The sequence below is a fragment of the Corythoichthys intestinalis genome, chromosome 16 (genome assembly GCF_030265065.1).
Source record: "Corythoichthys intestinalis isolate RoL2023-P3 chromosome 16, ASM3026506v1, whole genome shotgun sequence".
NCBI classification, from domain to species: domain Eukaryota; kingdom Metazoa; phylum Chordata; class Actinopteri; order Syngnathiformes; family Syngnathidae; genus Corythoichthys; species Corythoichthys intestinalis.
This window is the reverse complement of record NC_080410.1, coordinates 17,363,363-17,376,347: the sequence shown is the minus strand read 5'-3', so window position 1 is coordinate 17,376,347 and position 12,985 is coordinate 17,363,363. Positions and strand designations below refer to the sequence as shown.

Sequence of the window (12,985 nt, the reverse complement as noted above, 5' to 3'; positions counted from 1 at the left end):
TATCGTTCGGAAGGTGTGACAATAAAGGTGAAGTCAACAGTTTTGACCATTATGGAGTAATTTTTCCATGGCGTCTTGAATAAATGCATTTTTATTATTTCATATTCCATTTAGCACAAGACTGTTACTTGTCATCACCATGCCATTTATTTAGCTATTGGGGAAAAATACTTGGATAAAAATAATATCCTGTAAAAATATTGGAGTGAGAGACTGAAACAATGACATTTTGCGGCTCTCTTCGTCACGTTTTCCTCATTGTGAATAATTCCCCCTCAATGGGCTGCATACTAAATCAGATGAAATCATGACTCCACAGACGTCATCCACCTGTTGGGGACGCTAGAGTCCTATAATGGTAGGCATGGCTAACCGGCAGATTAAAAGACTAATTTCTCGTCATCTGCTCTTTGCTAAATTGTTGTATATAGTCGAATTGTCTCAAAATATGTAATATATATATATATATATATATATATATATAATATATGTAATCCTATTTAAGACTTTTTTTCTCCTGTCGTACGCACTTTAAGACACCCTTGAGAGAGTCAAACACAAATAAACTACCTGTTGCTACAAAAAAAATAAGCGTTTTGCTAAATTGTTGAATATAGTCGAATCGTCTCAAAATATGATTGGAATTCCCATAATAATCCTGTTTAAGACTTTTTTTCTCCTGTCGTACGCACTTTAAGATGGCTGTCAGTTACTAACGCTGCCGAGTCTGACTTTTTGCATCTAGTTCTATATACATCTGATATCTATGGTACACAGAGTTACAAATAGGATGGATAAATATGTGGTTCTCACAGGTCCGAATCCTCCGCCGAGAGATACAAATTCCGGATGGTTCTTCAAGTCAAAAAGCTCCATTTGCTGAACTGGTGTCTGACTGGTGGAGAGGCGCCAAGGCTCGGACAGAACCTAGAGTGACCAACATAGCATTTTATTGCTTTGCTGAGGACAAAAAACAGCAAATCGCTGGGATTTTTAGCAAACAATGTAGAATAGCTTCCTTCCAAAACTTCTGCAATTTTGCAAATTCATACAAATGGGGCGGGGGGTTTGTGTGTCCATACTGACCCTCTTAATACTTCATCTCCAAGTCTACTAGAACTGACCTCTTTGAGGAAAGGTGATTCAACTCCCAAATATTTCGAGACGACGTACAAGCAGAAGAGGTGTCTGTCAATCCCTGCTCCAGTCATCGCCAGTCGATAAAGATTCTGGTGTCTCTCTGAAGCCAATCTAAAGAGGCGTCGACATTGTTCTGCTGTCTGTCCACACAAAAAACACTTTACTCTAATGACACAATTATAATATGCTCAAACTAGGGGATATTGGACTGCATTTTAATGAAGATAATGAAATGAGGTTGGATTGATTACTCAAATTATTAGAGAAAATGTTTCACTTAACACTTTATTGGGCACTAAATTAAATGCTATGAAATTTCTGGGTGTTCTTCAGTTCAATACCAACAGGATGTGACATGGAAATATCCCAAAATTAATAGGATGTGAGCCAACATGAACCGGGTCCCAAAAGAAGAACGGGGGGGAAAAAAAGGTTTCACATTGTTTTTATTTCCTGTATTTTATTATGTTTCTTTACCAGGCATCTTCATTGGATTCATCTGGCAAATCTGTGACTTACAAATATAACGTTAATTTTCAGTTCTGGAATATGGGAGATATGAGCATTCACAGCTAGTCATTGCAGTTTAATTGAATTGGATGTCTATTGTTGTCAATTGAAACCAAAGCGTTAATTTCGGGTCACTTCCCTGTGACTTTAGTGTACTTACAGGTCACTTCCTGCTCATTTTGAGGCATTCCTGTACATTTTGAATCATTTGCTTTGTTTTACTTTGCCTCTTCCGGTTCATTGGTCCCTTCCTGTCAAATTTGGGGCATTTTGGGGTCACTTCCTTGGTAAGTCATTGGCTGCCATTGACGGCGCTAGATCTCCAATCCATTTTGAACGGGAGGGGGCAAATGAACAAATGTGACTGCGGACTCAAATATGAGCCAAGTGCCGTTTTGCACACACTCGATCACACAAAACACAAATCTCTGGTTTTATGGCGCCAATGTCAAAATTTTATGTACAGTATGAATGAGCTATAACGTGCTTGCCAGGCAGTGTTGTTTTTGGCAGCCCTTTTAATTTTCGTCTAGTTTTAGTCGACAATTACTCAATATGTTTTCGTCTGTAAACTTCAAAGGTTTTAGTCCATAACTAAATAAATAAATACGTTTTCTAATATTTTCGAATGAACATTGACAGAAGAGCACATAATTAAAGTGTCTACAAGGACACCACCATCTTCGTGATGATAATACACACTGAAGCAGGAAAACAGTACATTATTTTCAATTAATTTGCAAAAGTGGCATGGAAAATGAATGAATGAATAAACGCACCAGATGCTGAGAACAGTATTAAAAAAAGCAGCATGTAACCTGTGGAACACGACTAACCAAACACTACAACGATGCGTATTAACTACACATACGATAAGAAAATGTCACACATTGTAAATTTGTGACGGAAACTATAGCCTATTTTCATCGTTCTCATCTCGTCTAACCAAAACTGGCATTCGTCTCGTTTTGTTCTTCATTATCGTGAAAAAAATTTTCGTAAACGAAATATTTTCGTTATTGTAATGGGCGGCCGTGGCGCAGTTAGTAGCTAGAGTTGCCCTTGGACCGAAGGGTCAGTGGTTCGATTCCCGGCTACTACTACCCACTGTCGAAGTGCCCTTGGGCAAGGCACTGAACCCTGATTTGCCTCCAATGGGTTGACAGCGCCTTGCATGGCAGCAGCCCCATTGGTATGTGGATGTGTGCGTGAATGGGTAAATGTGAGCTAATATAAAGCGCTTTGGGCATGGTCACCATGCAGATAAATGCGCTATATAAGTACAGTCCATTTACCATTTACCATTGTCATCGCTGACGAAAACAATACTGCTGCCAAGCAGAACAACCCCACTAGCCGTAACGGATCCCGTATATTTGACACCCTAGTCTTAGAGTCAATCACCACTGAGTGGGAAATCCATGGATGCTTAAAATCATGCTGAAATCAGTTGATGATGTACACTGGACCAAATCAATAATTCGGCTTTGGCCTATTTTGCCCGTGGAACAAAAAAAGCGATCTTGATAAAGGCACCAAGTCAACCGGAAACTTGAGGAATTTGAATAGCAGCATTGGCTGGGCTAGGAAACCGGAAAAGACTGGCTAAACATTTAGGGGAAGTGACATCACAGAGTTTCGTGCAAAGAGTTCATTTCTCAAGGAATGGTATTAACTATTCATTAATACTAAAGTTAGGTTTTTAATCGACCAAACCTAAATAGTCACTATTAACTATTCATTAATACTAAAGTTAGGTTTTTAATCGACCAAACCTAAATAGTCACTTATCATTTAAAGGGTGAAAGACTGAAGAAATAAAGATTGAAGATCTACCTCTCCACTCTCCAAAGCTTTGACAAAGTCACAGCTTTCGTTGGAGCAGGACCGCACAGTCTCTGTCCTTCCTTCCCTGAAGAGACGGGTCATTGATGCCTCATAAGTCAGGCAGAAACCTCCACGATCCTGATAAAAACAAAGATATGAAAAAAAAAACTTTTTAAACTTCCTTCCCAGGAAATGTACACAGCCAAGAATAATCTGAGGGGAACATCTAGTTCTCTCGGGGCAAAACACCATTTGGCCTTAATGCAAATGGACTGAAATTGCGAAATGTGACAATTCTAACATCTGCTCTTCATTAAGCAGAACTACAACAAAATAGCTTTTCACTTAGCACATGTGAAATGCATGTACAAACTTGATGACAACAGAAAAAAAAACTTTTTTTTGAAAGTGTGAGTGTCCTTTCTCTTTACCCTTTCTAGGGTACTCATTGAACTTATTGTCTGCCATTGAACAAATGTTCATTCGTTCATTCGCTGTCAATCGGACTTCAAAATGAGCATTCACAGCCAGTCCTCTCCAGTTAATACTATAAAATAAAAAAAAACAACAACAACAACAAAAAAACATATCAACTTTAGTGTTATTTGGGGCCACAGTTTATTATTTTATTAATTTTAATTGGATTAATTTTGGTTTTATTGCCATTGTATTAATTTATAAATCTCTTTATTCGTGCATTTTTAAAAATTACATTAAAAATCAGCTATGGGCCTCAATTTTTATTTTTTTATTTTTTTAAATCTAATTAATTAAAGGCTTTGTCATTAATTAATATTGATTAATTAGCTTTTAACTGTTTTTTTATTTTAGTAGGTAATGAATACAAAGAGTAGAAAAACAATTATCTAAATCTAAAATCTAAAAGATGAAGTGTTACATTGCCAAAAATAGTTACTTGCCCTAATGAAGGGATAAACAGCTATTCTGGGTAAAATTACACTAAGACACTTTATTTACAGTTTTAGTTGTTTAATTCATTTACCGTATTGGCCTGAATATAAGACGGTGTTTTTTGCATTGAAATAAGACTGAAAAAGTGGGAGTCATCTTATATTCGGGGTCTAGACATTATACCCATTCACGACGCTAGATGGCGCCAGATATCATTCAAGCGAATGCTGAACTTGGGGAGTAATGTTCTGTCATGACAGATCTCAGCTATTCTCAAGTTTAACCAGTTTGCATTATTTTATTATAATGTTTTTTCCTTATTCAGATTTGTTTCAAGACTACAGTTACAGTTAGACCTCACTTTGATGGTTAATGCAGTTATTGCAATTTTGTTTTTTATCACAATAGATTGGTTTATTTACGTTTCAAAAACCAGAAGCCATTCATTTACGAATGTGATTGCACTTTACATATTTAAATGTTCAGATATTAAGATTTGAATGAGGCAAAGTAATGTTTTTTCTCTCAAATATATTGATATAATCATTTGTTTCAGATTTACTGTAATTATTTTCTGTATAAAAATTAATTTGGTGCTCAAAAAGTCTTTTTTTTTTCCAAACTTGAGTCTCGAAAAAGAGGGGGTCGTCTTATAATCAGGGCCGTCTTATATTCGGACCAATATGGTAAATCCTCTATGAGCGTGTCTTACCCTGTAGTATGCCAATTGTAATGCAATCTGAATGAAGGCATCAGGGCTAACCCGAAGCTTCTTAATTTGTCCTTTTCCAAAGTCTCTGAAGGGGAACACATGGCAGTCAACATCGTCTGCCAAAGCCTGGGCAACAGCAAGCGATCTGAACACTTGATCTTGAACCTTCAAATCAGACAGAAAACAGATCAAAGCATATTTGGCCTTTCATTGGCATTAGCACAAATTACTACAACACATTCTTGTCTGAGATTTGTTCTTGCTCATCACATATGTATTTAGAGAATGTAAAGTTTTTATAAGTTTCTGAACAAAGCCACTATTAACAGGGATAAAATGTTACACACAACTTTGCAACCATTGTTCTGCCAAAATCTCCTTCTGTACATCGGCGAAATGTCTTACATTAGTCGAATTTGACACCATAAGTACTACCGTGCGCTCTAAACTTGTTTTGTTTAGATGCATACAGGCATAATGTAGTAAAAAAAATGCCTGAAGAAAATACTTAAATGTAGTTATATCAAATAAGGCTGGTTTAAATTCGCTCCGTGACTAATATGGTCAACTGCTTCAAAGCTAACACAAAAAACACAATGGTTAAAAGTATTAGAGGGTAATACATGCAAAAAGTATCTTTGAGGCAGTGAAAAGGTTCTAAAAAACTAAATAAAAACAAAAATAGTGAGTTATCGCCGCTTCTAACCGATGTGTGCATGCGTGCGGATGCTTGCGCAAGCGCGCTGAGCATTGTGTAGGACATTTCGCCGCGTAGTAAGGAATGCCCGAACACCATATTTCAGATTTTTTTCCTGGCAATTGAATTGTACATATCCTAGGTCACAAAACTGGTAGAAATGATCTCTCTTTTTTTTTTCCCCAAATCACAAAAACCTAAGAAGGATGTCTAGGCATTCCACTTTAAATCTCGTCGAGTGAGCTCACTGCAGGAATGTTCACTTTCAGTTTGACTGCTTCATAATTAATCCCAGGCGCAGTGAAACATACTGTATTTATACATGTCAATGAGTTACCTAGTTATTTCTTTTATACTAGCTCAGATGCCTGACTGTATTGCATGAAATTTTATAGACATATTTAATAGGCTTAGTAGTGCAGTGCTTCCAACGATGCCTGGGGTGGTGGAGGGATGGGCATGTTGGTGCATGCTTTTTTTTGTTGTTGTTGTTAGCCTAATTATTTTGACAGCACATCCACTACAGTAGGTAACATTGGTGTTCTCTTTTCGCTATGGTGTCAGGCTTTTTTGCACCAAGCAAATGATATGAAGAGAGTAAACAAATATTTGCACTAGGATGAAAAGAAAGGTAACAAGATATGGAGATGATGAGACAAGAAGTTACCCAAACGCTAAGAAGAATAAATATGACAAAGCATTTGTAGTACTCGGCTTATAGTTTAAACAAGGATATATGTTTTTTTAATTTTAGGCAAATTGATGGACTTTAAATCTTTTCTGTTGCTGATTAGCGTTGTGTTAAAAAAGCTATCCTTTGATATAAGATGAACTATGTTTCTTCCTTAGAGGCTGAAGGCCTGTCAAGGCGCTACTCAAATAGCTGTTTATTATTCTTTTTTTTTTTTGTTTTTGTATCAGGGCTGAATCTGGGTACTGCATTATTTGCATTGTTAACTAAGGATGTGCGTGACTAGTCGTTTAATTGTTTAACCGCCTACTCGGTTGATTCCCCGGTCACAGATGACGTAAACGTCATTGCAGGCCGATCGTCATTTCCTCTTTCTTCGCAGTAAGATGTAAAGCGGTAAACAAACATTGCAATTATCAACATGGCATATTGAAAAGATAGCAAAATTGAACTGGAAATCTAATAAATTAATCTGCTACTTCATCTTAGAACCGAGGAAGCGACAGTCCATTGTCCATCTTTGGAAATGTGTGGTTTATATTGTTGCCGATGCCGACCAAAAATTACGTAATATCCTGGTTATAAAATCGCATAGGGTGCTGAGTCACCAACAGGGGACAAGTCTGAAAGTGTCCAACCTGGTTAATTCCCGGTACATCTCCCCATGTCTGAAAGCCATGACAATCCCACATCACATTACACAGGAATTTAGCGAGATATAAGTCTGAGTTGAGCAGCCAGAGAGAGAAATATACAAGCTATTTTAGCTCAAATAGCCCGTAAATACCCAAAATGTTTGCATTTTAAACTTTTTTATTTAATATGAGTATTGAATTGCGAATTTTCTTGCCTATACAGTGCTGGCCAAAAGTATCGGCACCCCTGCAATTCTGTCAGATAATGCTCAATTCCTCCCAGAAAATGATTGCAATTACAAATGCTTTGGTATTAATATCTTCATTAATCTTCATTTTGCTTGCAATGAAAAAAACACAAAAGAATGGGGAAAAAAATCATTATCATTTCACACAAAACTCCAAAAACAACAATCGCTATCATTATCATTTCACACAAAACTCCAAAAACAACAATCACTTCCTGTATCCATCAATGAGTTTTTTTTACAATGCTCTGCTGGAATTTTAGATTATTCTTCTTTGGCCAACTGCTCCAGGTTTCTGAGATTTGAAAGGTACCTTCGCCAAACTGCCTTTTTTAGATCTCTCCATAGGTGTTCTATGGGATTCAGGTCTGGACTCATTGCTGGCCACTTTAGAAGTCTCCATTGCTTTCTCTCAAACCATTTTCTAGTGCTTCTTGGAGTGTGTTTTGGGTCATTGTCCTGCTGGAAGACTCATGACCTCCGAGGGAGACCCAGCTTTCTCACACTGGGACCTACATTGTGCTGCAAAATCTATTGGTAGTCTTCAGACTTCATAATGCCATGCACACGGTCAAGCAGTCCCGTGCCAGAGGTAGCAAAGCAACCCCAAAACATCAGTGAACCTCCGCCATGTTTGACTGTGGGGACCGTGTTCTTTTCTTTGAAGGCCTTGTTTTTTTTGTTTTGTCTCATCTGACCAGAGAACATTCTTCCAAAACGTTTTAGGCTTTCTCAGGTAAGTTTTGGCGAACTGCAGCATGGCTTTTATATGTCCCTAGGTCAAAAGTAGGGTCTTCCTGGGTATCCTACCATAGAGTCCCTTTTCATTCAGTTGCCGAAGGATAGTACGGGTTGACACTTTTGTACCTTCGGACTGCAGGACAGCTTGAACTTGGGTGGATGTTAGTTTATCCACCATCTGCATAATCTTTCGTTGAAATCTCTCGTCAATTTTTCTTTTCCGTCCACATCTAGGGAGGTTAGCCACAGTGCCATGGGCTTTACACTTATTGATGACCCTGCGCACGGTAGACACAGGAACATTCAGGTCTTTGGAGATGGACTTGTAGCCTTTACATTGCCCATGCTTCCTCAGAATTTTGCTTCTCAAGTCCTCAGACAGTTTTTTGGTCTTCTTTCTTTTCTCCATGCTCAATGTGGTACACACAAGGACACGGGACAGAGGTTGAGTCAACTTTAATCCATTTTAACTGGCTGCAAGTGTGATTTAGTTATTGCCACCACCTGTTATGTGCCACATGTAAGTGACAGGTGCTATTAATTACACAAATTAGAGAAGCATCACATGGTTTTTCAAAGGGTGCAAATACTTTTGTCATGCCCATTTTTGGAGTTTTGTGTAAAATGATAATGATTTAATTTTTTCCCCCCTTCTCTATCGTGTTTTTTCATTGCAAGCAAAATAAATGAAGATATTACGACCAAAGCATTTGTAAATGCAATCATTTTCTGGGAGAAATTGAGCATTATCTGACAGAATTGCAGGGGCGCTGCCAGGGATTTTGGGCCCCATGAAAAGATATTACTTTGGGCCCCACCACCAGTGCCGGGGGACACACATACATTTAGAGTATGAACTACGTAATTTCCTGCATTCTGGCGAATCTTTACACACTAATTTGTGCATTATTATTTCTGCATTATGATGAAAATATATTTATGTAAACATACAGCGTATAGAGCAATAATGAATAGATATATCATCGATGAGAAATGTACTGAAGGCCATCTTTTACAATCGAAATACATTTTTATTAGAAATATTCTCAAAGCAAATACCATAATAAATGACTTAGAATAAATGTTTTGTTTTAACTATACTACAGTATACAACTGTTTTAGTATGAAGAGCTTGCTAAGGGTTTGCCTGCTGTAATGATTAAATGTAAGCTAAAAGTGGAGCAAACACTAGCTAGCAAACAATTACAGTATTACATTATGGAGTACGCTTAGCCACATCTGGAAACTCGCGATCTCCACTATAGGCTACAGCTCCAAAACGAGGTCCCTTGTTAACAAACTAAATTGAATTGATGACAAATTAAATTCAATAAATTCTTGACAAACTGGTATCAAGCCGATTCAAAAAAAGAAAATTTCCACACCATTTTCCAACATCTGTAGGATACCAAAAAATGCCGCCATTATTAGGAATTCATGTTTTTGTCTAGATGAATGTCGCTCATTGAGGCCGGGAAAATCCCGTATTTCTTACAGAGTGAGCTGGGACCTCGCTTCGGAGCTTTGTAATAGACATCGCGAGGTTCCAGATGGGGCTGGAGTGGGCTAAGATAACAGGTTAATTTTCAGCACTACACTGACACAAGACAACAACCTTCCTTTGTGAAGTACTTTGTCACATCCTGCTGGCCTTTTCTACCCCTCTCCAGTTTTGCTTTCTTTTTTTCCTCTTTTGATAACCTGATTTTTGTTTAGAAAACATTTCTGCAGTACCGTGCACTCCGAGTCATTGACTGGTCTAAATGCGCACCGCTGCTCCCGGACTGATCGAAGGAAGGGCGGACCAAACCATTTAATGAAAATACAGGGTTTTGGGGGGGGGCTAGCAATACATATGCTCTCTGCTTTGCTTTTTATGCTTTTGTTTATGCTTTTTGCCAAAAACAAAACAAGAAAAAGAAACCCTTTGTTTTATTCCTATTAAAAATATAATGATTAATATTCAAATTTGCAAACAATTACCTAATGTTCTAATTTTCTTTGTGGGCCCCATCAGGCCATGGGCCCTTAGAATCAATATCAGTTTTCAAAATTATACTGCGCCCCCGGCCAGAAGTGTAGTCTAGTCGACTAGTTGCAAATAATATCTGAGACTAGTCAGCAGGAAAATTAGTCGAAATTCCCATCCCTAATATTTACAGTTACATTATAGCATTTTTGCACTGTTTCATCGATATCTATTCACAACCTGTCATTTGCACTATCAACTCAAGTCAGCCATCTGCCTCCAAGTCAGAGTACTGTAAATGGTTATAGACGCACTGTTATATTACACTACTGTACATCACCCCTTGCTGCTAGTCACTTATTCACTTTATTCCCAATCTGTGTCCACTGTAACCTATGTTTTTATAGAAGCCTTAATACATTTTTGCTTCTGATTTATGTGGTGCACGATATAGCAAAGCTTTAAATCTCATTGTATTCTCTAGAATGACAATAAAGCCTTTCTATTCTATTCTATTCTATTCTATTCTATTCTATTACCGTATGTTCCACATTGTAAGGTGCACCTAAAAGTCTTCAATTTTCAAAAAATGGCTGACAGTGCGCCTTCTAATTCGATGCGCCTTATATATGGATCAGTATTGGTTAATCGTGGCATAAGTTTCCCCTTAGCACCCCTTAGCATTATGATGCGGTGCGCCCTATATATCAAAACAGTTTTAAAATAGACCATTCATTGAAGGTGCGCCTTATACTCTGTTGTGCCTTATAGTGAAGAAACTACTGTAACTAATTGAGATTAATTGGTGTCTGTGTTGGCTGTGGGATAAACGTTAGCCACACTAGCCTGTAGTTTGCTGGAGCATACCCGTGCTTGTTTGTTATGATTTTCTTTAGTGGTAATAAGGATAAAATGTTATGTATCAGTGTATGGATGACAATTTAATAGACAGAGTATACTATTTATAGTCATGCAAGGGGGTTAGGATATTATATGTTTTCGTCTTCCTGGGTGGTCATTAGAGGCGTGCGAAATTTCCGACTCTTAGATTATTCGCGATTCGGCCGTGGAAGATCCGAGAACGATTCACAAACATCCAAATTCCGATTATTGAATTATACCAGGTAAAGCGGAAATAAAACACAGTCAGCGCGGTCTTCAGGACGCAATGAGGAACGGACAGAGAGCAAATATCATGTTCAACTCATGCCGCTAGATAAAAAAAAAAAAACACTAATACCTGATTGCGGCCGTCAGCCGCTACAAACAGCGCCCAGTTGCTAGTTGCTACAAACAAACGGCAACATACGGCTATGGTAGATATCACATATATCTAGAACTACATGTGAAATGACAGACAACGGCCGTGTTAGATCATATACCAAGAACTAGATATGAAATGACAGACTTTCCCACACTAGTAAAAAGGCGCCATCTTAAAGCAGCAGACTTCTCTAGAAGGCTCTGTTGTAGCGAACCTAATTACTTTTTATCTAAAAAAAATAATAAAAATCGGAAAAATCTTGACTTGAATCTATCTTTTAATGAAGAAACAGTTTTAAAACTTTCACGTCGAAAGTAGACAGAAGGGAAACTAAGGAATAACGGGAGCAATTTTAACAACTTTAACGGTTAATTCACAACATTAAATTAATTGAATGTCGCTTAAAGCTGCCGATACAGAATGGGGACTTAAGTATTTTACTTACTGTTTTTAACGGTTAACTTGATACTGAAATAGTAGTTTGCTTAGCCTGAGAGGATTTTTGAACAATTTTGGAACTAGTGTACAAAAAATTAAAAGCGGGGGTTGGGGTTGTGGTGCATCAATAATTGATTTATCATCGAATCGGAGCCTCTGAATTGTAATCGAATCGTTAGGTGCCCAAAGATTCCCACCTCTAGTGGTCATGTCAGAAAGAAATTGAGTAGCACTTGCTTATTGAAATTGCTGTAGTGTTATACTACTATCACTATGGACACAGGAGAGTGAACTTGACATTCTTTACTAACCGTGTCAACTTTGAACAAAATCAAGCTGTCGATAGGAATGAAGGCTTGTCCAAACACATTCGACAAGTAGAATGAAAACAGTTATGCATGATAAAATCACAAGCATGCACCTTTTGGGGGTGTCTGGCTAGACATGAGTGGTGTAATAGTATTGACAAGCTATGAATTGCATTAGAATCCTGCAAAATACAATGAGTAATAAATACATTAAGATGAAAGCATGAATACCTCTGGCGCAATGTCCCAGATAAGCCTCTGAGGGGGTGGTAGTGAACGGTCCACGTCACCCTTACAGTGCCCATCCTCAGTGTATCCCAGATGGAAAGCATCAGTGGCGAGTGTATACTGGAAAGAAGTGTATTCAGAAGTTTAAAACTAGTTTTACCGACATACATATAAAGGTTATAGTGCAAAGCTGAGTAGTGTACGTCTGACTGAAAAGTCATCCATATTAGGATAGTTCATTCGAGTAGGTACTCTTATGTTGGCAGGGTAATTACCCCCCCCCCTCAACTAACTAAAAGTAAATACAAGTTCCCATATTTCTTTAACATTTTCGTTGCAGGGACGGCAACATTCATGCATTTGCTGCGACCCTGCCAGTTCAAATGGATTGGGCGTCTACTAGTCATAGAAAAGTTAATTTAATTTCACAGCAGAAGGATGAAAAGTGCCACGTGATTGGATATCTACCATCGTCAATGGCATTGAACGAGTTCACTAACCCAGAAACAGGCACTTTTTGACCTAAGAGTTCACACACCTCCCAAAGGTGAGCCACAGTTGGTGCATCAGCCCAAGAATGCTCAGCATTCAGTCCATTCTTTCCATTCTTGTAGATCACAATTGAAAATGATTTATCATACCACCTGAGGGAAAATAATATGTTG

At 38.0% G+C, this 12,985-nt stretch overlaps 1 protein-coding gene across 2 annotated transcripts in view; it reads right to left on the bottom strand.

Annotated features, from left to right (window-relative positions):
- The window catches only part of cpt1a2b (carnitine palmitoyltransferase 1A2b), a 56,501-nt gene that overhangs the window by 14,835 nt on the left and 28,681 nt on the right, over positions 1-12,985 (bottom strand). For both annotated transcript variants that reach the window (XM_057861464.1, XM_057861465.1), the window contains exons 12-17: positions 12,859-12,964; positions 12,324-12,440; positions 5,102-5,266; positions 3,487-3,615; positions 1,125-1,280; positions 814-927 (exon numbers count right to left, since the gene is read on the bottom strand). In XM_057861464.1, the coding sequence (XP_057717447.1) occupies positions 814-927; positions 1,125-1,280; positions 3,487-3,615; positions 5,102-5,266; positions 12,324-12,440; positions 12,859-12,964 (787 nt within the window). The remainder of the gene's footprint in view (positions 1-813; positions 928-1,124; positions 1,281-3,486; positions 3,616-5,101; positions 5,267-12,323; positions 12,441-12,858; positions 12,965-12,985) is intronic.